Here is a 26622-nt window from a genome sequence, read left to right as displayed (position 1 = left end):
TTTCTAATACTATAGATTAATTTTTCCTGGAAAGTCTTTTTATTTTTTTTATTTTTTATTTATTTTTTTAATTTATGATAGTCACACACAGAGAGAGAGAGGCAGAGACACAGGCAGAGGGAGAAGCAGGCTCCATGCACCGGGAGCCCGACGTGGGATTCGATCCCGGGTCTCCAGGATCGCGCCCTCGGCCAAAGGCAGGCACCAAACCGCTGCGCCACCCAGGGATCCCCTGGGAAGTCTTTTTAAATTATTATAATTGTATCTAACTGGGAAAGCAAATATATATATGACTCAAATATGCCATTTTACAAAAAGGAGGGGGGGGAGCAGCCCAGGTGGCAAAGCAGTTTAGCACCACCTTCAGCCCAGGTCATGATCCTGGAGACCCGGGATCGAATCCCATGTCAGGCTCCCTGCATGGAGCCTGCTTGTCCTCTGCCTGTGTCTCTGCCTCTCTTTCTCTGTGTCTCTCATGAATAAATAAATAAAATCTTTAAAAAAAAAAATGGTCCACTCTGCCTAAGTCTCTTAGAAAATGGCCCTGAATTTAAATCTTACATATATTCTTATAGGAAATTATTGATAAAATTGTTACAAATTAGTCAATCAACTAACTTCCAAAATGTAGTTTCTATAAGTACAATATAGGCAATAGCAATAGCAAAATAGAAAAATAGAGGCAGATATCACACACTATCACCAACAGTGACTGTGATTCCATGTACAAATAAAACATCTTGATAAAAGGTGAAAATGCTAATCATCTCTTGCTTTGCTGATGGTATAACCTACAACTCAGGAAAAAAAAAAATCCATCACTCAGCCCATTTGCTACTATCACCAGCCAGACTCCAAGACCTGACCTTTACCGCCTACCTGCTTGGCCTCACAGATCTCTGTCCTACTTTTTCCCTTAATCTCTTCTTTGCAGTTTATCTCTTAACTCAGGCAGACCGAAATCGAAACCACACCTTAAGTGATAGCAACTGCCCTGCAAGGCATCCAACTAGCTCAGACTACCCAGACCAGTTTGAGCTTAACCCCTGATGCACACCTACACCGGTGTGCCATGGAGTGACTTCTAGAATGACTGACAACTACCTTTACCTCATTATAATACTAAAATCTCCACCCAAGGAGGAACACAAGCCTCATTTACATAACATACAATGTATGTACAGGAATGTTCCTTAAGGTGCATGTGGGATCTTATGCTTGCCTCTACAAACAATGACCAGGATCTCCTTTTTAAATATTCATTCTAACTCTAAATAAAAGAAACCCATGGACCCTTGCTTGAGGAGTCACCATTTTGGAAGTTTTTCTCTGTGATCTCCTTATTTGTTACAAATAAAGTTTCCATGTGTGACAACTCACTTGGGGTAGTTTCTATGTATGACTTACCAAGGAGTGTATTCACATTAATTCAGTTACACTACTACCTGTGGGCCTCCTTACCTGCCCAGTCCAGGAATTCAACACACTCAGTCTGGGAATACCGAGCAGCAACATCTCGAGCTCTTTCTTCTCGGAAGTTCAGAGCTTCTATATCAACATCCAACTCCACTAGTGCTTTCAAAGTTTCCAAACGACCCCAGGCTGCAGCACAATGTAAGAGTGTGTAACCTAACAAATAGAATGAAGATGGTCAGGTCAAATAAGACTATTGCTTTAGGCTGTTTTACTGAACAGAAGATCTTAATGACATTCAAATCTTGAACAATTACTGTGAGCTAGGCACTATTCTAAGTACTTTATATATGATAAACTAATTTAGTTCATAAAATCCCTATGAAGTCAGAACTATCATAATCCTCGCTCTCCAGATGAGGAAACAGAGGTCCAGAGAGGTTAAGAAGGAAACTCAAGTCCAAAAACTTGCCCAAGGAGCACAGCCAGTAAATGATGGATGCAAGATACCAGCAAGGTATCCTGAAGTCTGAGCTCTTCAACATCTTCTAAGAAGACAGCAACCTCCCTAGAAGCAATATTTTGGAACACAATTAAACCCATTACTCTAGTCTAAGGGATTTTCAGTAAACTCAAATTATGCTAGCATTATTGTCAATAAAATCATATGAATTATGACAACTGTGTAAGTCTTTGGTTTGGAAATTAATCATTTGAATTAAAACTGAAATCATGACCCATCAAATTATAAAGTTGTTTTTTAGACTTGCTGAGACAACTACAATGAGGGTGAAAAACAAGGAAGGTATCATTAAAATTTTTTCACACTGGCTTAAAATAATCAAGTCAAAAGTTCATTGTTTTAACTTACCCACAGGATATATTTATGACTCATTTAACTGGCCAAAGAGGCATGTATTGCTACTACAAGAAGAATTGAGCAAAAGAATGATTACATGTCCTGACTCTACTATGTACTGGGCACTTTATGTACTACTATTTCATTCAACCCCTTCAAGAACCTATGAGGTTGGTATTGTTAGCCCCATTAAAAAATAAAGGAAAGTGAAGGTCAGAGAGGCTATCCCTTGCCCAAGGCCATAGGTAGTAAGCAAGACTCAAACTCAAACCCAGGTCTGTTGCCAAATAAAGGGTTTATAAGGAGTAGGAAACAGCACCTTAATGCTTGTCACTGAGCAGAGTAGGGAAAAAGAGAATAGTGATTCCTCCACTTCCTTCCAGAAACCTCTCCTTGACTCCCTACTTGCCAAATTCCCACCATCCCAGGTCTGTTTTACATCAAGTTGTAAGGATATCATTAACAGAAGGGTTAGTAAGGGAATCAAAAAGAACATGAAGTGAACTACTCCAGGATCAGCCAAAATTGGTATTACATCTCCTCTTTGGCCCAACTTCTTTTTTCTTAATATCACAACAAATGAGAGATTTCAAAAACAAAGAGATAGAGACTAGCCCAAAATTTCTTTGTGCCTTTATCCACTACAAAAAAAGAAGAAAAGAAATACCCTGATACCACTTTCATTGTTCTTGCCTTTTGTCTGAAGACAGAAGTTTTCAATCAGCCAAAAGATCCAGGCTCCCTGATTTGCTGGGGGAGGGAGCTATCTATTGACAAGATGCTGTGAGCATGAGCAAGAAGCCATTCCAAATGCGATGTCTGGCTCCTTATATTGCTCTTCTCAAGGCTGAAGTTATAGGCCACTGGTAACATCTATTTTTTTTTTCTATTTAATATACATGGTTTAAAACAAGAAAATAAAAATAAATTAAAAAAAAAAACAAGAAAGTATTTCTAAATAGAGGCTTTTAACAAAAAATTTGCATGTTTTTAAAACACCTTTACAGGTGTTTTATCCCTTTGTTGGAAATGATCTGTTTTCTAGAAAGAAACACACAGATCCTCATAGTACATTAACTCTATTGCCTTCTCAGAAGAAGAAAAACCATTTAAATAAGATGATTTCAAAAGCATTCAGAAGAGAAAGGGATTTTCCTAAAGTCTTCCCATAACGTTGGTAATGAGTGCTGGGTCCCAGGAGACGGATACAGAAGGTCACATGTTAGAAATCCAAGTAGGAAAAAAGGTACCATAAATGGAACTAGGAAGGATTGGGGCTAATTCTAAGAGAAAAATAATCTCTTTGTGGAAGACTCCTGGTTACTAAATACAGAGTGACTAAATACTAAAAGACCACTGGTTCAGTTACCTAAAATAGGGGCAAGTATACCACAATATGAGCAATACTGTAACACCCAAATCTAATACTGTGATTACTATACTGCCTAGCATCAACTGCCTATACCTCAACTCTTCTTTGGTAAACTCTTGGTCATTTTCAGGATTCAATACAAATATTGCCTCCTTTGTGAAACCTTCCCTGACCATGTCCAATGCTTCCAGGTATAGTTCACTTGTATCTCTCCTCTAAGCTATCTCATACCTTATCCCACCATATAGTAATTATTTATTTACAGATGTGTTTTCTGCTAAACTGTAAACTAGTCCAAGGGTGAATTCATTCAGCTTTCTATCCTGTTTCCAGGACAAGGTCTGGCTGTTCTTCCACCCTTAATAAATCTTTGCTGATCGTATGAGACAAATTTTAAGATGGTAACTAGTTCTGGTCGTGCTTGTTTGAGTATGGTCAAGTTTAGTGACCAAAGCCTTGCCAGAACCAGAGGAGGTTTTATCATCAATAAAGTACAAACTGAAGAGACCTGTCCTTGGATTAATAAGAAAATAAGGCACTTCCCAATAGACCAGAAGTCAGGAATACAGAGAGATGAGACAACATAACTGTTTCATCCTCCTCCTTCTTTTGGATCAAGTGTCCAATTCTCCAGTATTTAATAGGAAAGGAAATCCTGAAAGTAAACATGGTTCATCAATCACCTTGAAAATAATTTTCTTTCCACTTCTCAGTATCATCCACAAATAAATGGCATAAATCTTATTACTTTATAGACATATGTACTGCAGTCCTTTAACCAAAAGTCTTTTAATTCTAGGCCAATGGGTTCTTATGTTCCAATACATCCTCAGACTTCATATATATATATATATAATGAATATTATTCAGCCTTTTAAAAAGAAGGAAATCCTGTCATTGCAACAACTTGGATGAACTTGAAGGACATCATGTTAAGGGAAATAAGACAGAGAAAGCCAAATACTGTACAGTATCACTTTATGTGTCATATAAAAACAAAGAACAAAAAGCCAAAAAAAAAAAAAAAAAGTTGAGCCCATAGAAATAGAGTAAGAAAGTGCTACCCGGGATCCCTGGGTGGCGCAGCAGTTTAGCGCCTGCCTTTGGCCCAGGGCGCGAATCCCACGTCAGGCTCCTGGTGCATGGAGCCTGCTTCTCCCTCTGCCTGTGTCTCTGCCTCTCTCTCTCTCTCTGTGTGTGTGACTATCATAAATAAAGTTTAAAAAAAAAAAAAAAGGAAAGTGCTACCCAGGGACTGAGGGGTGAAAAAAATAGGAAAGGTTGGTCAAAGGGTAAAAACTTTCAGTTATAAGATGAGTAAATCCTGAGGACCTAATGTATAACATAGTGACTATAGTTGATCATTATTTTATAATTGAAATTTGCTAAGAGAGTAGGACTAAAATGGTTTCACAAAAACAAAAACCACAACCTCTTGGGACACCTGGGTGGCTCAGTGGTTGAGCGTCTGCCTTTGGCTCAGGGCATGGTCTTGGAGTCCCGGGATTGAGTCCCACATCGGGCTCCTTGTATGGAGCCTGCTTCTCCCTCTGCCTATGTCTCTGCCTTTCTCTGCCTCTCACGAATAAATAAATAAAATCTTAAAAAAAAAAACACACAATCTCTTGATTTGATCTGTTCTTTCAGGTGAACAAAGCTTATGGGACCTTGAATCATACAAATGAAACAAGAAGCTTACTGGTAAACTTTAATGTGATTCATTATCTTACAAAGATTAAAATAATAATTGCCAAGTGGACTGGTATAATTAGGTTGGCCAGTTCATGCATACTTTATAAAATCATCTTCATGGAATACCAAATCATTATCACACATAATGCTCAGAATACCACTTGATTCCTTCCTTTCCCTATAAGAAATTCTACACTGGAAACAAATATCACTAGAAGATATAAGGGGATAGCTGTATTGGTTTCTTTGCTGTCAAAACAAATTAGCACCTAAAATTTAGCAGCTAAAAATAATACCCATTTATCATTTCATAGTTCTGAAGCCCAAGTTCAGCATGGTTCAGCTAGGATTGTGACTTAAAGTCTCAGAGGCCTAAAATCAAGGTGTTAGCCAGCCCACGCTCCTATTTGCAGACTGCAGGAATTTCTGATTCCAAGCCCATTTAGGAACTCATTTGGCTCATTTAGGATTCAGTTATTTGAGGCTGGAGGGCTAAAGTCAGATTCCCTGCTGGCTGGCTGTCAGAAGCCTTTTTCAGCTCTGCCTGCTGCCTCCATTCGTTGTCACCTTGTCCCTGTATCTGCAAACAGCAACACTACTTTCTCATGCAAGAAACCTCTCTGATCTCCTTTTCTAAATCTCTTCTAATCCCAGCTAGAAAAATTCCTCTACTTTTAAGGACTCATGTGATTAGACCAACCTTCTCAAAAATCTAGGTTAATCTCTCCATTTTAAAGTCTATATGGGGGTGCCTGGATGGCTCATTCAGTTACGTATCTCACTCTTGATCTCAACTCAGGTCTGCATCTCAGCGTCGTGGGTTCAAGCCCCGTGTTGGGATCTGCACATACTTTTAAAAATAAATAAATAAAACAAGCTTCAACACTAGGTAAGTGTGCTTCAGGTTTTTGATAGAGAGCCTTAAAGAAGGTTTCTTCTATTTCTATTTTGCTAAGAGCATTCATCATGAATGAGTGCAACATTTTTTTCAAAAGACTTTCTTCATCTTTGGAAATGATCATGTGGTTTTGTGCATTCATCCTTTAATGTAGTGAATTATACAATATTTTTTCTAATGTTAAAATCAACCTCGCGTTAATGGAATAAACCCAGTCTAGTATATTACATTTTGTAATATGCAATCTTAGATTCAATTTGTTAATATTATATTTAAGATATTTGCATGTTATTGAGATTGGTCTATAATTTTTCTTTCTACTACTGTCCTTAACTAGTTTTTCTATAAAAGTAGTTTCTCTAATAAAATGAGTTAAGCAATTTTTCAACTATCTTTATGTTCTCCAAACATTGTATAAGCTAAAGATTACCTTTCCCTAAAAGTGCAATGAATCTTACCTTTTAAAACATCTGAGTTAGATGGGGGTGGGGGAAGGAGGCCTATTTTTGTTACTTATTCATTTTTTTCAAAATAATCATTTATCTACTCAAGATTTCCATTTTTTAAATTAATTTTGGTAATTTATATCTTATAAGAAAACTGTCAAACATTTCATCCATGTTTTCAAATGTATTGTCATAAAGTTATTTATAATATTTTCTAATGATTTTCTCTTCAAATTTTTACTTAAATCCTAGTTAGTTAACACATAGTGTAATATTGGTTTCAGGAGAATCCAGTGATTTATCACTTACATATAACAACTGGTGCTTATCACAATAAGTGCCCTCCTTAATACCCATCACCCCATCTAGCCCATTCCTCACCCACTTCCCTCCATCAACCCTGTTTGTTCTCTATTGTTAGGAGTCTCTTATGGTTTGTTTCCCTTTCTCTCTTTCTCCCCCTTCCCATTTGTTCATCTGTTTTATTTATTAAATTTCACACGAATGCAAGCACATGGTGTTTTTTTCTGACTTATTTCACTTAGCATAATATACTCTAGCTCCATCCACATCATTGCAAATGGCAAGATTTTATTCCTTTTGAGTTAACATTCATTGTATATATGTATGTGTGTGTGCATATCCATTAATCAGTCAATGGATATGACTTCTTTAAGTCTTAGTTTCTCCTGTGTGTATGCTCCATTTTATAAATTTCTAAATATTATTTATGCTCTCTACTTCTCTGATATTATCAAATATCAAAAATTATCAAATATTATCAAAGGTTTTTCAACTGTTTTTTTTTAAAGATTTTATTTAGTTATTCATGAGAGACACAGAGAGAGAGGCTGATTTTATTTATTTATTCATGAGAGACTCAGAGAGAGGCAGAGACATAGGCAGAGGGGGAAGCAGGCTCCTTGCAGGGAGCCTGATGTGGGACTTGATCCCAGGACCGCAGGATCACACCCTGAGCCAAAGGCAGATGCTCAACCACTGAGCCACCCAGGCGTCCCTCAACTGTCTTTTTCACTAAACTAGATTTTGGTTTTGTTAATCTTCTCTATTGTTTCTTTATTTTCAGTGTCATTATTTTACTACTACTTTTTTCCTACTTCTACCTTCTTTGGATTACTCAGTTGTTTTTTTTTTCTCTACCTCCTTGAGTTAAATGTCTTGTTTATGATTTCCAATCTTTCTTATGTTTCCATATATACATTAAACTGGAATTTAACTTTAGTTTTTTCCACAGGTCTGACATAGAGTGATCCTGTTGTCACTTACATAAGTTCTAGTGTATTTTCTATGACCAAGAGATGATTTAGAGTGTACTTTGGTTTCTAAAATTATACGGGATTTTCAGTTATCTTTTTGTTACTATTTTCTAATCTTATTTTATTGTGGTCAGAGAAAAAAGACTACATGCTCTAGATCCTTTGTTGTTTGTTGAGACTTTATGGACTTACTTGTGATCAATTTTTTAAAAATATTCCATGTAAGCATGAAGAAAATATATATTCCCTATTTGTTGGAGGTCACTGTTCTATTTTCTACAATGACTATGTAATATATTTGCAATCTGAAAAAAAAAAGTGACTGCATAATAAGAGCTAATTAGATCATGACTGCAAAACTAAAAAATCCTCAAAGGAAAGAAATAACATTATTATTATTAAACATTTGCTGTATATCAACTTCCTATGTGCCAACTACTGTGATAAAATATTTATATTTACTATTTTATTTAATCCTTACAACATCCTATAAAGAAAATATAATTATTATTCCCATTTTGCAGGTGAAGAAACAGAAGCACAAAAAGATTAGATAACTAGCCCAAGTCATATAGCTAATTAAGAATGAAGTCTGTGGGGGCACCTGGGTGGCTCAGTTGGTTAAGCATCTGACTCTTGATTTTGGCTCAGGTTGTAATTTTAGTGTCATGAAATGGAGCCCGACAGTGGGCTCCGTGCTGGACATAGAGCCTGCATAAGATTCTCTCTATCTCTAAGGGACAGAAGAAGGTTTATTTGAACAAATTATAGCTTAGAACTTCCCGAATCTGGAGAGGAAAACAGCATTCAAGTCCAGGAGACACAGAGAACACCCTTCAAAATCAATAAAAATAGGTAAAATAGTAAAGCTTGTAAATTTCAAAGATAAAGAAAAAAATCCCAAAAGCAGCTCAGGACAAGAGGTCTTTAACCTGCAAAGGTAGAAACATAAGGCTGGGAGCAGACCTATCCACAGAGAGCTGGCAGGCTACAAAGGACTGGTATGATCTATTCAACATGGGAAAAATGGGGAAAATATGCAGCCAAGAATAATTTATCCAACAAGGCTGTCATTCAGAATAGAAGGAGAGATAAAGAGGTTCCAGAATAAACAAAAACTAAAGGAATTTGTGAAACTAAACCAGCCCTGCAAGAAATATTAAACAGGATCCTTTAAGCAAAAAAAAGAGCCCAGAGGATCCCTGGGTGGCTCAGCGGTTTAGCACCTGCCTTCGGCCCAGGGTGTGATCCTGGAATTCCCGGATCGAGTCCCACATCAGGCTACACGGAGCCTCTTCTCCCTCTGCCTGTGTCTCTGCCTCTCTCTCTCTTTCTCTCTGTGTCTCTCATGAATAAATAAATAAAATCTTAAAAAAAGAAAAAAAGAGAGCCCCAAAGTAACAAAGACCAGAAAGGAACACAATCTACAGGAACTTTACAGGTAACACAATGCCACTAACTTCATATCTTTCAATAACTACTCTGAATGAAAATGGACTAAATAAATGCTCATCAAATCAAAAGATATAGGATATCAGGATAGATTAAAAAACAAGATCCATCTTATATGCTGCTTACAAGAAAGAGACTCATGTTAGACCCCAAGACACCTCCAAATAGAAAGTAAGGGAGTAGGAAACCATTTACCATGACAATGGATATCCAAAAAAAGCTAGAGAAGCTATTCTTATACTAGACAAACTATATTTTAAACCAAAGACTAGAATAAGTGATGCATAAAAACACTATATCAAAATAAAAGGGTCTCTCCAACAAAAAGATCTAACAATTGTAAATATTTATGCCCCAATCTTGGAAGCAGCCAGCTATATAACCTAATTAGCAACAAAATTAAAGAAATCCATAGATAGCAATACAATAATAGTAGGGGACTTTAACAATCAACTTACAGCAATGGACAGATCTTCTAAGCAGATCAATAAGAAAATAAGGGCTTTGAATGACACACTGGACCAGACTGGACTTCACAGATATATTCAGAACATTCCATCGTAAAGCAGAATACACATTCTTCTCAATTACACATGAAATATTCTCTAGAGTAGATCATATAAAGAGTCACAAATTAACCAATACAAAAAGACTGAGATTATACCATACAAATTTTCAGACCACAGTGCTTTAAAACCTAAAGTCAACTACAAGGGCAGCCCCCGTGGCTCAGCAGTTTGGCACCACCTTCAGCCCAGGGCATGATCCTGGAGACCCAGGATCAAATCCCACATCGGGCTCCCTGTGTGGGGCCTGCTTCTCCCTCTGCCTGTGTCTCTGCCCCTTTCTCTCTCTCTCTCTGTCTCTCATGAATAAATAAATAAAATATTTAAAATTAAATAAATAAAGTCAACTACAAGAAAAAATTTGAAAGGACCACAAATACATGGAGGTCAAAGAGTATCCTACTAAAGAATGAATGGGTTAACCAGGCAATTAAAGAAGAATTTTTTTAAATACATGGAAGAAAATGAAAATGAAAACATAACAGTTCAGAACCTTTGAGATGCAGCAAAATCAGTCCTAAGAGGGAAGTAAGTATATTGCAATACAGGTATTTCTCAAGAAATGAGAAGTCTCAAGGCTGCCTGGGTGGCTCAGTGGTTGAGCGTCTGCCTTTGGCTCAGGTCATGATCAGGGGTCCCAGGATCAAGTCCCGTATTGGGCTCCCTGCAAGGAGCCTACTTCCCCCTCTGCCTATGTCTCTGCCTCTCTCTGTGTGTGTCTTTCATGAATAAATAAATAAATAATATTTTTAAAAATTATTTAAAAAAAGAAAGAAAAGTCTTAAATATACAACCTAACATTATACCTAAAGGAGCTGGATAAAGAAAGCAAATAAACCCTAAATCTAGCAGGAGACAAAAAATAAAAAAGATATAAGCAGAAACCAATAATAGAGATCAAAAATATAGTAGAACATATCAACAAAATTAAGAGCTGGTTCTTTGAAAGAATTAATAATATTGATAAACTCCTCAACAGAGTTATCAAAAAGAAAGGCTAGAAGTCCTAGCCTCAGCAATCAGACAACAAAAAGAAATTTAAAAACATCCAAATTCATCCAAAGAAGAAGTCAAACTTTCATTCTTTGCAGACAACATGATACTCTACATAGAAAACCCAAAGGATTCCAGCAAAAAATTGCTAGAACTGACTCAGGAATCCAGCAAAAATCACAGTATATTATAATTACTGCACAGAAGTTAATCACATTCCTATACACTAACAATGAGGCAGAAGAGAAATCAAGGAATCTATCCAACTTACAATTTCACCAAAAACAACAAGATACCTACAAATAAACCCAACCAAAGACGTAAAGGATCTGTACTCTGAAAACTATGAACACTTATGAAAGAAGTTGAAGAAGACACAAAGAAATGGAAAAACATTCTATGTTCATGGATTAAAAGAACAAATATTGTTAAATGTCTATGCTACCCAAAGCAATCTACACATTCAAAGCAATCCCTATCAAAATACCATCAACATTTTTCACAGAGCTGGAACAAACAATCCTAAAATTTATATAGAACCAGAAAAGACCCCGAATAGCCAAAGTAACATTGAAAAAGAAAAGCAAAGCTGGAGGTATCACAATTCTGGACTTCAAGCTGTATTACAAAGTTGTAACCATCAAGACAGTACGGTACTGATACAAAAACAGACACATAGGTCAATGGAATACAGAATAGAGAATGGAATAAAAAAAAAACACAAATGGACCCTCAACTCTATGGTCAAAGAACGAATATCCAATGGAAAAAGACAGTCTAACAAATGGTGTTGGGAAAATTGGACAGTCACATGCAGAAGAATGAAACTGGACTACTTTCTTACACCATATACAAAAATAAACTCTAAATGGTTGAAAAACCTAAATGTGAGACAGGAATCCATCAAAATCTTAGAGAAAATAGCAGCAACGTCTTTGACCTTGGCCACAGCAGCTTCTTCCTAGACACGTTTCCAAAGTTAGGAGAAACAAAAGCAAAAATAAATGGTTGGGACTTAATCAAGATAAAAAGCTTCTGCACAGCAAACAGTCAACAAAACTAAAAGGCAACCTACAGAATGGGAGAAGATATTTGCAATGTCTTATCAGGTAAAGGGCTAGTATCCAAAATCTTTTTTTTTTTTTTTTTAAGTATCACACTTATCTCTAGAGAAGACATACAAATGGCCAAAAGACACATGAAAAAATATTCAACATCACTTGGCATCAGGGAAATACAAATCAAATCCAAATGAGATACCACCTCATACTGGTCAGATGGCTAAAATTAACAAGTCAGGAAGTGACAGTTGTGGGGGAAGATGCAGGGAAAACTTTCTTACACTGTTGGTGGGAATGCAAACTGGTGCAGCCACTCTGGAAAATAGTATGGAGGTTCCTCAAAAAGTTAAAAATACAGCTACCCAGGGCACTTGGGTGGCTCAGTCAGTTAAGTGTCTGCCTTCAGCTCTGGTCAGTATCTAAGGGTTCCTAGATCAAGGCAAGCATCCGGCTCCCTGCTCAGGGGGAGCCTGCTTCTCTCTCTGCCTCTCCCCCCTGGTGCATGCTCTCCTTTTCTCTCTCTCTCTCTCTCTCTCTCTCTCCCTGTCAAATAAATAAATAAAATCTTTTAAAAAATAGAGCTACCCTGTGACCCAGTAATTGCATTACTAGGTATTTACCCAAAGGATACAAACCTAGTGATCTGAAGGGGCATATGCACCCCAATGTTTAGAGCAGCAGTGCCCATAATAGCCAAAATATGGAAAGAGCCCAGATGTCCACTGACAAACAGATGAGGAAGAGCTGGTGTGTATGTATGTGTGTGTGTGTGTGTGTGTGTATATAAATAAATAAATAAATAAATAAATAAATATATATATATATATATATAAAATTCAGCCATCAAAAAGAATGAAATTTTGTCATTTGCAATGATGTAGATGGAACTAAAGGATATTATGCTAAGTGAAATAAATCAGTCAGAGAAATACAAATACCATATGATTTCACTCATATGTGGAATTTAAGAAACAAAATAGTGGTACATAGGAAAAATATATAGGAAAAATAAGATGAAAACAGAGAGGGAGGTAAAGCTTAAGAGACTCTTAAGTATAGGAAACAAACTGAGGGTTGTTGGAGGGGAGGTGGTGGGGGGATAGGATAACTGTGTGATGGGCATTAAAGGGCACTTAATATAATGAGCACTGGGTGTTATATGCAACTGATGAATCACTAAATTCTTTTTTTTTTAAGATTTTTAAAAAATTATTTATGAGAGACACACAGAGAGAGAGGCAGAGACACAGGCAGAGGGAGAAGCAGGCTCCATGCAGGAAGCCCAATACAGGACCTGATCCTGGGACCCAAAGGCAGATGCTCAACCACTGAGCCATCCAGGGGTCCCTAAATTCTACTTCTGAAACTAATAATACAGTATATTAATTAAACTGAATTTAAATTTAAAAAAGAGTCTCCCTCTGCCCTTCCCCCATCCCACTCATGAATGTGCATGCACACTGTCTCTCAAAAAAAAAAGTGATGTGTACTTAACTACTATGCTTTACTATATCAACATATATATAGTATACATTCATATATATGTATACACATATACACAAAATGTAAAGAAGGCACGTCAAATTTATCCAACTTTAGAGATAGTTTGTGGCATCTTTAGATAGTTCTAAGTAATGCTGATGAGAGAAAAAAGACAAAATACCTCTGGTGGTTTTTTCATTCAGATTCACACCATACTTTGCCAAAGCTCTAATCACATCACTTTGCCCAGCCATGCAAGCCGCATACAACAAATTTCTCCCAACGATGTCTTCTTCCAAGAGTAGCTGCATGGCCTGTTCATGATGAGGGTTCTCAGGATCCTCAAAAATCTTCTGCAAACCTTCTACATCCCCTGTGAGAGCAGGTTGTAAGAGAGGATTAACAGTGCCTGTTTCCTCTGGTTCTTTCCCTTCTTCATCTTCTTCTTCTTCTCCTTCTTCTTCTTGCTGTGAGAAAAATATTGACTTTTCTGAACTCTCTGATTCAGGAGGTCCTTCTGGCTCCATTAACACCAAAAATACCTGAGGCTAAAAAAAGAAAGTAATAGTAATCTACTTGAACAAATCAATATTTGTTTATTTGCTTATTTTATCAGTCAACTGACAATATAGGTGGGATAAAAATACTTAACTAGTTGAAAATAATTATAAAATAAGACACTTCATCCATGCAATCAAAAAGTTTATTGTGCACACTGTCTAAATATATACTAAAATGCTAAATGTGTGATATAAAGAGTAAATTCAACCGGAACAGAAGAAAAAACAGATCAATGTGGCCAGATTTATTAGGAAAAGATTCAAAGAGAATGAATGTTGAACAGATTCACTTGCCTAAAAAAGGGTCCATGCTGGGGGAAAGTTAGAAACACAGAGGGATTATTGGAGCCAGATTAAAACTCTTAAAATTAGGCACTGACACTGAGATAGAATTATTCATTCAGAACTGTTCACTGAAAGCTTACTAATATTATAAGCGCGGTGCAGGCACTATGTAAATTACAAGAAAGAACCAAATTTATTTCCTGCCTTCAATGACTTACTATTTCAAGGGAGAAAATATGACATGCATAAAATAAGTGTGATAAAATGTAACATGTGCTAAGTATCATAAGACATGAAGTATGCTATGAGAGTTCAGAAGGAATGAGACTAATTCCAGGCACGATTAATCAAGGAATTCTTCATGCTCACTCTGGCAGAACACATACTAAATTGGTAATGATTCAGAAAAGAGTAGCACAGTGCCCTTCATGTGTATAGGAATGTTTGCTGCATCACTGTTCTTAACAGCAAAAATCCTGGCAGGAAAACAAAGCCCAAGAAAAGGAGTGAGCATAAACTGTAGCATATTCATACAAAATAGTATAAGTAGTTCAAATGAACATATTATAGTGATACCATGTGGTAGGCAACTTCTAACATGGCTTTCAATGACTCTCACCCGTCTTACCCTGTCTCCTGGTATTCATACCCTTGTGTAATTTCCTCCCCCTGAAATGCAGCCTTGACATAGTGACTTTCTTATAATGAAGATACAGCAACAGTGATGGGATGTCATTTCCACAGTTCAGTTATAGCAGATTGTGACTGGTGTTGGTATTCTCTCCCTGACTCTTCTGGTGTGTATGATGGAGAGGGCCATCATACAAGGAACAGAGGGCAACCTCTGGCCAACAACCAGGAGGGAACAGAAGCCCTCAGTCCACTAACCCATGAGGAACTTAACTCTGCCAACAACCACTGAATGAGTTTGGAAGTGGATCTTCCCAGTTGAACCTTGAGATGACTGCAGTCACAGGCAACACACTAACTGCAGCTTCGTGAGAGAAGCCAAAGTAAAAGATCTAGCTAAGCTGTGCCCAGATTCCTGAGCCAGAGAAACTGGGAGATAATGAATGTGTGCTATTTTACACTACCAAAGTTTGGGGATAATTTGTCATGCAGCAATAAGTAACTGAAGCATATAATATAAATAAATCTTAGCAATATAATATTAACAGGAAAAAGTAGATCCAAAAGTATAATCTTTTGGATTATATATACCAAGATATATTCTGTAAAGTTCAAAGCAGTTAAAATTGACTTTTAGCAATGCAAATAGACTCAGGAACACTATTTTTTAAAAAAGAAGAAAAGCAAGATTCAACACAAGATTTAGGACATGTTTGTGGCAGGAGGGTAGGAGGAAGACACAGGAAATGGGATACATGATTCATATAGTTAGTAAAAAAAAAAAAAAAGTATTTAAGCTGGGCCATAAAGAATAGGCAAGATTTGGTCATTCAGAAATCAGAAGGAAGGGAAATCTAGTTAGAATAATATCTCTATCTATCATAGCCCTACATTAATCTCTACCTTCACTAAATATATAAATACTTGTAAGCTGTTGAAGTTAGGAATTCTTTGATTACAACAGAAAAATAATAAGATTAGCTTTCAAAAGTAAGATTTCCTCACATAACAAGAAATTTAAAGGTGGAAATGGTTCAGCAGCTCAAAAATATAGATCCAAGCTCTTTCTAGCTTTTTATGTCATCATAGTGTGTAAGACCGTCATCATCATGGCTGTTGCCTCATAGTGACATGAGAGCTGTCATAATTCCTGGCATCACATCTGCATTTGAAGCAGGAAAAAGGCGGAATCCTCCAGAGGATATCTATGCCATCCATCCTTTTTAAAAGGAAAGCAAAAAAAAATCTTTCCGAACAAGCCCGAACAAAGGCCAGATTGTATCCCTTACTTAAAAGCAGCAAAAAAGAACGTTTCTCAATTTTCCTGCTTTTATAAGAAGCAAGCAAGGTATATGGGGTGAAAATGGGAGTTGTTAGCCAATTAACGATGACTCCACCATAAGATTTGGCCCAAACTTTATCTTTGAAATTTTTTCATTTAATTCCTTCATTTTACAGAATATAAAGAAAACCTATAATCCTTTTGAGTGCTATCATCTAACTCTCCATCTTCCCAACACACACACACACACATACACACACACACTTTCTTAAAGAATCCCAATCTCCATTTTGGAGATTTCTAGTGAGAGATAAAGGAACTTTCCACTATGTAAGCCAAAGAAGCAAGATCCTCCTCCTCTCCGTCTCAGCACAAGGTTGGGGGCAAGAATATAAATTAGGCTCTGCCAATCAGCTGCTGCTCAATCCTAGGATCTTGAGACTCTTTCTGCTGTTGTTTTTAATTATTTCATTTTTTATTCACATATAGCATTGTATTAGTTTAACATATACAACATAATAATCTGATCTATGTATACATTATAAAATGATCACCAGGGTAAGTTAACATCCATCATCTCACATAATTACAAAGTTTGTGATGCAAACTTTTAAGATCTAATCTCTTAACAACATTCAAATACAATACAGTATTGTATTTACTTCAATAGTTATATTAACTATACTCAGCTATGCTGTACAGTGCATTCCCAGAACATATTTATCTTATAAATGAAAATTTTTACCTTTTGGCCCTCTTCACCCGTTTCACCTGTCCCTAACTCCACTTCTGGCAACCACCAATCTGTTCTCTGTATCTGTGAGTTAAGTTTTTCTAGCTTTGACATGTGAGTGACCAGGATCTTAACACCTGAACAAGGGACACATGAACATGAGGCTAACTGAAGGTCATTCATCACAGTGACAGCAAGGTTGTACTGATCAAACTTCTTGCTATGAGAACATGCTGTGGTTCTTGTGGTCTGACCCTCCAGAGCTCCCTTGGTTCCTGCTCATTTCCAGGCTCCTCATGATTATGTGAGCCTTTGATATAGTACTCAGACATAGCTGTCTTCCCCAAAATCTGATCTCCCCTTCCTTAGGAACAGAACCCCATTCTCTTTTTTTTAACCACACATTTTTAAAAAACCAATATTTATACTGAAATCAAACTATTTTTCAGTCTCTCTTGCAACATGATGTGGCCATAAGTCCAAATAGTAGACGTAAGAAGTTATATAGTATGCAACTTTTAGGAAAGTGTCATTCCTTCTCACTGGATTGCAAGCATGATGTCTAGAGTTTACACAGCTAATTTAGACTATGAGGTAGATATTCTGTCCAAATACATATATGCTATTTAATATATTGTATTATACATAGTATATCTAAATTATTTTATTGTATTACATAGTATATATTAGTTAATGATATCTTATTTTAATTTTATATATGTAAATGTATATATGTATATATCTTCTATTAATAGGGTAACCTGGGGCAGCCCTGGTGGCACAGCAGTTTAGTGCCGCCTGCAGCCCGGGGTATGATCCTGGAGACCTGGGATGGAGTCCCACATTGGGCTCCCTGCATGGAGCCTGCTTCTCCCTCTGCCTGTGTCTCTGCCCTCTCTCTCTCTCTCTCTCTCTCTCTCTGAATAAATAAATAAATAAAACTTAAAAAAAATAATAGGGTAACCAGGGGCACCTGGGTGGCTCAGTGGTTGAGCATCTGCCTTTGACTCAGGTAGTGATCCTGGGATCCTTGGACCAAGTCCCACATCAGGCTCCCCATAGGGAGCCTGCTTCTCCCTCTGTCTATGTCTCTGCCTCCCTCTGTGCCTCTCATGAATAAAAAATAAAATATTTTTTAAAACATAGGGTAACCAAATAACTTACTGTCAGTAGTAATGGACACTTTTGTCTGGATACATTGCATATATGGGATATACTTGCATGTATATCATTAACCAAAATACTACTTATACTTACTACATGTAATACACTGATATTTTTATTTCCATTATATATTTTTTAATTTTTTATTTTTTAAGTAATGTCTATATCCAATGTGCGGCTCAAACTCAGGACCCTGAGACCAAGAGTCACATGTTCTACCAATTGAGCCAGCCAGGCATCTTATTCTCATTATAATTTTTAAGGCTGGCGCCATCCACCAAATTGATTTTATGACCCACTAATGGGGGTACAAGCCACACGGTGAAAAAACATTAGTTTTGAATAACCTCTATGGAACTATAGCAGGAAATCAACAAGAGAGAATTTAACAGAAGTTAGCGTGTGTTTATGGTTAATAGCTTGGGTGACATATGTTTCGATGTACCCAGGGTCCCATTTACATCTGTTCCCCTGCTGTAATTTTTAATGGCATCCTCTTTTGCTCTCAAGAATGTCTATCATTACCACACAATAAATTGTTTTGTCACCCTATAAATAACATTGTAATTTTCTAGAACATATCTACTATAGATATGCATATTCAAACTTTAGAGAAGCAGAATATGCTTTAAAATGCCTTTCCTCGTGGGTTTATTGGGGGCCTGGACAGGAGACCTTGAAGATACTGAGAAAATCCTATTTACATCTCATACATATTCCTGTCACTAGGTCTAGAATAATGTTTTTTTCTCCTCCATTCCTACTAGCCAAATCCTACTTAGGCCAAGCTATAAACCTATTTTCTTCCTAAAACTTTCCTTGACTCTTCTCTAGAATGTACATAGGCCTCTCTCTTCTATGATCTTCAAAGGCCATTCTATATAGCCTGTAACATACAACTTACCAAGTATGGTATTAAATTATTTTCTATTTGTTTCAAGTATAGAAGACATCTACTTAATTAGATTATAAACTGGATGAGGGTAAGGATCAAGGTTTACATTTCTCTTGTGTTACTTTCAGACTTACCACAATTCTTGACAAGTATTTGTTCAATAACTCTTAACATCAAGCTTGCAATTCCCTCTGCTTTTCTTCACAGCCAAGAACAATGGGTTTTGGAGTCAGAAAGACTTGAGTTTTCAACTTAATCCTGCAATTGATTAACTGCATAATACTGGGTGATTTACCTAATCCCTTGTAAGAATAATACTAGACCTAGTTTATATAATTGTTCTGAGGGATCCCTGGGTGGCGCAGCGGTTTGGCGCCTGCCTTTGGCCCAGGGCGCGATCCTGGAGACCCGGGATCGAATCCCATGTCAGGCTCCCGGTGCATGGAGCCTGCTTCTCCCTCTGCCTGTGTCTCTGCCTCTGTCTCTCTCTCTGTGTGTGACTATCATAAATAAATTTAAAAAAATAAATAAATAAAAAATAAATGTAATTGTTCTGAGAATTAGAACAAATTAGATGATGCATATGTCAAGCACATGTTGAGCACTCAGGAAGCAAAATCTATCATCATCACTAATTATATCATCATTCCTCCAGCAAAAGCATTCATGAAGTAAAAGAAAAGATGGTAATATTATTATTTCTTCTTTTTCTCTACTACACAGCTATCCTATGTAGGGCGTAAGTAAATGATTTTCTACTCTACCACCACCAAACACTTGATTACAGAGAGATTATTCTGCATCTAGAGATCAGTGTGGTCCCAAGTTAATTCAGAGATTTGTAAATAAACTAGATCAAATCTGGAAATACAATTCAGGCCAGAATACTGAAAGCTACCCTTGACATACCCTTGAATGAAGCTTAATTTCCATATCAGCCCAAAATTAACACGATTAGGGCAGCATTTCTCAAATTCCTTGATCTCAGGGCCCTTTATACTCTTAAAAATGGAGAGGTCCCAAAATTTTTATGTGGGTTATATCTATCAATATTTATCATATTAGAAAAAAACATTTACCATATTAAAAATTAAAACTTATAAATCTTTTTTTTTAAGATTTTATTTATTTATTCATGAAAGACACAGAGAGAGAGAGAGAGAGAGAGAGGCAGAGACACAGGCAGAAGGAGAAGCAGGCTCCATGCAGGGAGCCCGACGTGGCACTCGATCCCGGGTCTCCAGGATCAGGCCCCGGGCCGAAGGCGGCACTTAACCGCTGAACCACCCGGGCTACCCAAAACTTAGAAATCTTTAAAATATTTATTAGTTCATCTTAAAACAATTATACATTAATATACAAAATATAGCTTATGAAAAATAACTATATTTTACAAGGAAAATTTGATGAGAAGGTAGCATTGTTTTATATTTTTGCAAATCCCTTTAATGTCTGGCTTAATAGATGGGTTCAAACATCTGCTTCTGCTTTCATTGCCATGTCATGTGATGTTGTGATATCACCTGTCATTTAACCTCCAGAAAACCACTATAACATGGCAGAGAATGAGAATACAAAGGCAAGTTATGTGTAAGAACTCATATGAAGATAGCTTTACTGGTGAACTCCCTGAAAAATGTCTCATGGATCCCCAAGGAATCCTCAGACCATACTTTGAGAACCACTGGACTAGGACTAAGTCCTAAGACTGAAGCCACTCTGGTCTATGGTCAAACTCTCAAGACTGTTCTAGTCTAAATCTAGATTAAACTGAGATCAGCCTTTCTGAAATAAAAGGACAAAGTGAAGTCTTCCTGGGTATTTATCCTTAGGTCTGCTTATTATTTAATTTTTTTAAAAAAATTTTATTTATTGACTTGACACAGAGAGAGTAAGAACACAGCAGAGGGAGTTGCAGGCAGAGGGAGACAGAGAAGCAGGTTCCTTGTGAGCAGGAAGCCCAACTTGGGGCTCGATCCCAGGACCCAGGGATCACAACTGGAGCTGGTGGCAGATGCTCAACCACTGGGCCACCCAGGTGCTCCAGGCCTGCCTTTTAAAAGACAACATCTAATCAAGAAAATAAACACTCCTGTCAAATGTTTGGTGGTTTACTGCTGATTGTGTCCTTCATCATATTATCTTTTGAAGACAGAGCAAAGAATTCTATTCTTTATGACTTTTTCTTCTTATAACACAGAAGTTTTAGAATATTTCAAAGTATTTTTACTGTGAATATAAGTACTAATAGGATGATCATATAGCTTTTCCTTTCTTCCTTTTATCAATATTCTATATATTGAAATTTTAAATATTTATTTATTTATTATTTATTTATTTATTTATTTGGGGGGAGGAAGGGCAGAGGAAGAGGGAGGATCTCAAGCAGACTCTTCACTGAGCACAGAGCTGGACATGGGGCTCAATCTCATGACCCTGAGATGTAACCTGAGCAGAAATCAAGAGTTGGACGCTTCACCAAAACACCCAGGGACCCTCCTATTGAAAATGTTTAACTCTACTTCCTCACTAATATTTTTGCTTTAGAAAATACTTATTTTTTTAAGGTTTTTTTTTTTTTTTTTTCCATTCATGAGAGACAGGGAGAGAGGCAGAGACACAGGCAGAGGGAGAAGCAGGCTTCATGCAAGGAGCCCGACATGGGACTTGATCCTGAGTCTTCAGATCACTCCCTAGGCTAAAAGCGGCGCTAAACCGCAGAGCCTCCCGGGCTGCCCTAGAAAATACTTATTTTGATGAGAAATGTGTAATTTATATTTAACATATAATGAGCTTAGTTCTGTTATTGGTTTGTTTTTGGTTTTTTTTGGTTTTGTTTTTATTCATAGAGACACAGCTAGAGAGAGAAGCAGAGACACGGGCAGTGGGAGAAGCAGGCGCCATGCAGGGAGCCTGATGTGGGACTCGATCCTAGGTCTCCAGGATCACGCCCTTGGCTGCAGGTGGCGCTAAACCGCTGCGCCACCGGGGCTGCTCAATTCTGTTATTGTTAAAAGAATTAATCAACATGTTTTTAACTCTCAGTTTTAATTTCTAATTTTTACTATATTTTTAATCTTTGCTGTATGCCTAAATATAACCCACATAAAAGAAAGCTGTTTGGGATCAGTAATTTTTTAAAAGTGGTAATGGAGTCCTGGGACCGAAAACTTTGGGGACCACTGTTTTAGGACATGAATGAGATTCAGAAGTGGCAGAGTCTTTCAGGGACCCTTGCCTTTACATGGTTGCTGTAGCAAGGTGAAGAAGTTCTGGATCCCTGGGTGGCGCAGCGGTTTGGCGCCTGCCTTTGGCCCAGGGCGCGATCCTGGAGACCCGGGATCGAATCCCACATCGGGCTCCCGGTGCATGGAGCCTGCTTCTCCCTCTGCCTGTGTCTCTGCCTCTCTCTCTCTCTCTGTAACTATCATAAATAAATAAAAAAAATTAAAAAAAAAAAAAAAAGGTGAAGAAGTTCTGTATGGAGGGAGGCCTGTGAATCAAATCACCCCAACCAGTGAGGAAGAGTAGTCACAAGGGCTTAGGGCACTGACTAAACCAGGAGAGATCTGTTCACAAAGTACATGACCCCAGACGTGACAAAGAGACCTCAGGAAATTCCCCCCAAAGATCGCGTGAGCCATCCACATGTACCCACGTATCAGGACATCATCTCAAGGAGAGAATCAGGGGAGAAGTTATCTGAGAACCTGAATATTTTTGCATAAGAGAAATTAAACATTAGACAAGCCAATTACAGATTGGTCTACACTTTAAAACTGCACATTTCCATTATTTCTTTTCCTAATAACCAATGAGTGAGCGCTCACAAAAGAAACTAGGTCACTGGGGACCTAGTGGGTGGCTCAGCGGTTGAGCGTCTGCCTTTGGCTTAGGGCTTGATCCCAGATCGGGATCGAGTCCCACATCGGGCTCCTTGCAGGGAGCCTGCTTCTCCCTCCCCTGTCTCATGAATAAACAAATAGGAAGAAAGAAAAAGAAAAAGAAAAAAAGAAAAGAAAAGAGGAAAGAAAGAGGAAGGAAGAAACAAACTGGGTCATTGACAAAAATAAATTAAATTTTCTTTGCCCATAAAAGCTGTAAGAGAAGTCACAAGGGCAACCCAAGTACCTAGAACCAAAAGCACGGAGAGGAGAGAGGCAGGGTTGGGACTACGAAGGCAGAATGGCCTAACGGTCTGTGAGCCCGAGGGCCCACGCTTTGGTCTTAATTCTGGTATCTGATTGATAACGACGTGACTCTTCAGAACCCACACTCCTTATTCGTGAAATGAGAACCGCAGCTGCTCGGTTTTACTTAATCCGTGTTGGGAAGCGGGGTCTAGGAACTCTTGCTCTTACCTACCAAGTGCGAACCCATCGGAGGCTGCTAAGACACTAGCAACAGAACATCACGGGGCCACGGGGCTGCCCTGGGCCAGTCCCACCGTCGGCACCGAGACCGGGGGTAGAAGGATGCGAAGAGTGAAGACCAAGCTCAGCGCGCCGGCTCGGAAACGGCTTCCGAAAGGAGCGGGAGTCTCAAAAGGAGAAGACAGCGCAATCCCGAGACGCGGAGAAGCATAATCAACAAAGGGCAAGGAGGCAGACACGCTTGAAGTTGTTAGGATGGATAAATAGATCTTAAGGCTCCTTAAGCTAACTAGAGTCTTTCTTCAAAACACGTGGTCCAAAAATAATTTTTTTTAATTTCTAAAATAAAAAAAACAAACAAACAAAAAAAAGAAAAGCCTTGGTCCCCGGAGGGTTTCAAGTCCCACCTCAACGAGGGGGTCCGCAGGGCAGCCTTGGCCACGGGAGCCCAACAAAGGCGGGCCTGAGAAAGGGGAAACGGCGGGGCGGCAGGCACAGCGCGCGTCCCCGGAGGGGAGGGACGCCCGCCCCCGGGGGCCGCGACCCGAACTCCCCGGCAGGGGCAAAGCCTGAAGTCGCGGCGGCTGACGCGCACCCCCTCCCGCTCCGGCGCCCCAGCCGCCCCGCGGGGAGACGCCCGCTCCTCCCTCCCCGCGCCCCCTCCTCCCTCCCCGCGCCCCGCCGCCCGCGCCCGGCGCCCCGCGCCCCGCGCCGCCGCCGACTCACCGCTCCCCAGGCCCGCGGCTTCCGCGGTTACCATGGCGACGGCGCACCCGTGCGCGGTGGCGCCGCCCCGAGCGCTGCGGTTCCGGCTGCGCGCGAGGGTCAAGGTGGCGAGGCGGGGGCGGCGGGAGCGCGGGGGCGGGCGCGGAGGGGCACCTCGGGGTCGGCTGCATTTCGGGGTCCCGGAGGCGGGGGCGGGGGGGGGCTGCTCGTCCTTTATTTTGTAGACTTTTCTGTCCTATGATGCTTATTTTACTTTCCAATGAGAAAAAATAAAATTTAAAAATAAGGCGTGCGTGTGTATTGGAGGCAGGTCCCTCTTAAGTCTTAGCTTTGGGCTTTGAACTAAAGAGTTTTCCAGAAATACAAGAATGCTTTCTGAAAGACTACAAAAGATTGTAGTTATGACGGGCAGCTTGCTTAATTTTCGAGGCCCTTAGAGGTCTTTCTCTTAGGGTATATGGTCATTGTCACCAAGGAGTCCGTTTCCTGAGACCTCACAAGTGCCCGCTGTGTCAGGAGTGGAAGGACCTTGGAAATTAACGTTTAGGTTGGTTGAGGAATTTAAGATCCAAAGCAGGTGACTTCTTCTTTTTTTTTTTTTTTTTAAGGGAGGATGGGAAGGGGTGAGACAGGGGCATCAAAAAAAAAAAAAAAAAAAAAAAAAAAGCCAGCAGAGAAGAGCCACGCTTGCACAGAAACTACATAAATGTCCACATTAATCACGGAGTGAAGACAGCTAGGGAAGGAAAACATTCGTTTCTTTACTGTTTCTACAAGGACATCGTTAAGGAGGAGGTAATATTTTAGAAGAGCTCAGAATTTGAGCTGAAGACTGGAGAGTCTAGTTTTAAAATAAATATTCGGCCTAAGAACCAAGCAAAATATCTCTAGGATAGATCTGAAGTTCTGGAATAAAGAATAAGTTTGGAAAAAAATTTAACTGTAATTGTTAAATTTCGCTTATTCAAAGTAGTTGTAATAGTCGAAATATTAGAGTTTGACATTATAGGTAGGAACAATTGTCTAAAAGTTCTGTCCATCTGCTAGCTCACTCCTGCAGACAATATATAGCACATTTGCTCTGCCAACCATTCATTTCCTACTGAAGCTGTTGGAGGAGTAAGACATTTTAGGTATTTCACTTCTGATACGTTATAAGTGTGTATTTTTCATAGTCTGGTTGGTTTCTTTTTAACATCTGGATGGAAGATGACTTTAAGATTTATTTCTTTCTTTATTTATTTATGATAGAGAGAGAGAGAGAGAGAGAGGCAGAGACACAGGAGGAGGGAGAAGCAGGCTCCACGCTGGGAGCCCAACACGGGACTCCAGGATGGCGCTCTGGGCCAAAGGCAGGCGCTAAACCGCTAAGCCACCCAGGGATCCCCATGAATCTGTTTTTAATTAATCTTCACTGGGTGTGAAGAATTCCCAAATACAACTGTTTATGCAAAGTCTTAAGTGGATTTCAATACCGAAAGTCAAATAGAATTCTTAAAGATTATTTTTAGTTCTCTGAATTCTAGAAAGGATGGGAAGACTCGAAGTAGGTCTGAGAAACCTAAAAGCAAAGGGCCTTGTTCTCTGCTTAACTCCTGTCAGAAACAACTGCGTGATTTATTTAGGCAGGCTAGGTTTGAAACAGTCTTATGAAGGAGAATTCTGGCCTAAGGGTGGCCTAGATACAGCAGAAAGATTTCTAAGATCCTCCCTACATCCCATCCCCTGCCCCACAAGTTTGGCATGAGAATTTTGAAAAGAGCCAGTGGATCTGAAGGGCCCAAATTGATGTGCAAGAGACAGATCTTAGCAACAACCTGTGGGTTCTAATAAAGAACCCAAATAAGACAGTGAAGTCCTGGTGTACAAAAGGCTTAAGGAGAAGAGGAGTTAAGCAGTATTCAAGCCCTGCAGAAATTAGGTCAGCTCCAGAAAATTATGGTGGAGGAGGAGGTTTCCAAATTGATTGAAATTAATTTTTTCTACCCTAAGAGAATGGGGCCTCTGAATAGAAATTATTTTAATTATTATATTTCTTGAATTCCACAGTTCATAGACTAGGAATCCTGTTCTTTTTTTTTTTTTTTTTTTTTTTAGATTTTATTTACTTATTCATGAGAGAGACACAGAGGAATCATGTTCTTTACACAATGTTAATTTCTTTTTTTTTACAACGTTAATTTCTGATGAAATAACAAGATAGACTAGTTGAAAGTTATTCCAAGGTAACGTAATGTGCTACATTAATCATAGTATTTCATTGATTGCTGGCCTGTTACATACTGAGTGCCACACTAAGTCATTCATGTAAGTCATTGCTGGGGCTCCTGGGTGGCTCAGTGGTTGAGTGTCTGCCTTTGGCCCAGGTCATGATCCTGGGGTCTTGGGGTAGAGTCCTGCATCGAGCTCCCACCGTGAATCTGCCTTTCCCTCTGCCTATGTCTCTGCCTGTGTGTGTGTGTG

At 38.7% G+C, this 26622-nt stretch overlaps 1 protein-coding gene across 8 annotated transcripts in view; it reads right to left on the bottom strand.

Moving 5' to 3' along the window:
* The window catches only part of ANKRD45 (ankyrin repeat domain 45), a 51077-nt gene extending 26840 nt beyond the window's left edge, over positions 1-24237 (bottom strand). For 3 of the 8 annotated variants that reach the window (XM_049112271.1, XM_049112272.1, XM_049112277.1), the window contains exons 1-4: positions 23426-23834; positions 13693-14059; positions 9868-10014; positions 1462-1629 (exon numbers count right to left, since the gene is read on the bottom strand). In XM_049112271.1, the coding sequence (XP_048968228.1) occupies positions 1462-1629; positions 9868-10014; positions 13693-14059; positions 23426-23440 (697 nt within the window). In that variant the 5' untranslated portion in view covers positions 23441-23834. The other 5 variants (XM_049112275.1, XM_049112273.1, XM_049112276.1 and 2 more) reach the window with 5 other exon arrangements.
* Positions 24238-26622: the final 2385 nt, after the last annotated feature.

The sequence above is a fragment of the Canis lupus genome, chromosome 7 (assembly GCF_003254725.2).
Source record: "Canis lupus dingo isolate Sandy chromosome 7, ASM325472v2, whole genome shotgun sequence".
Taxonomy (NCBI): domain Eukaryota; kingdom Metazoa; phylum Chordata; class Mammalia; order Carnivora; family Canidae; genus Canis; species Canis lupus.
This window is presented reverse-complemented; position numbering and strand designations above follow the sequence as displayed.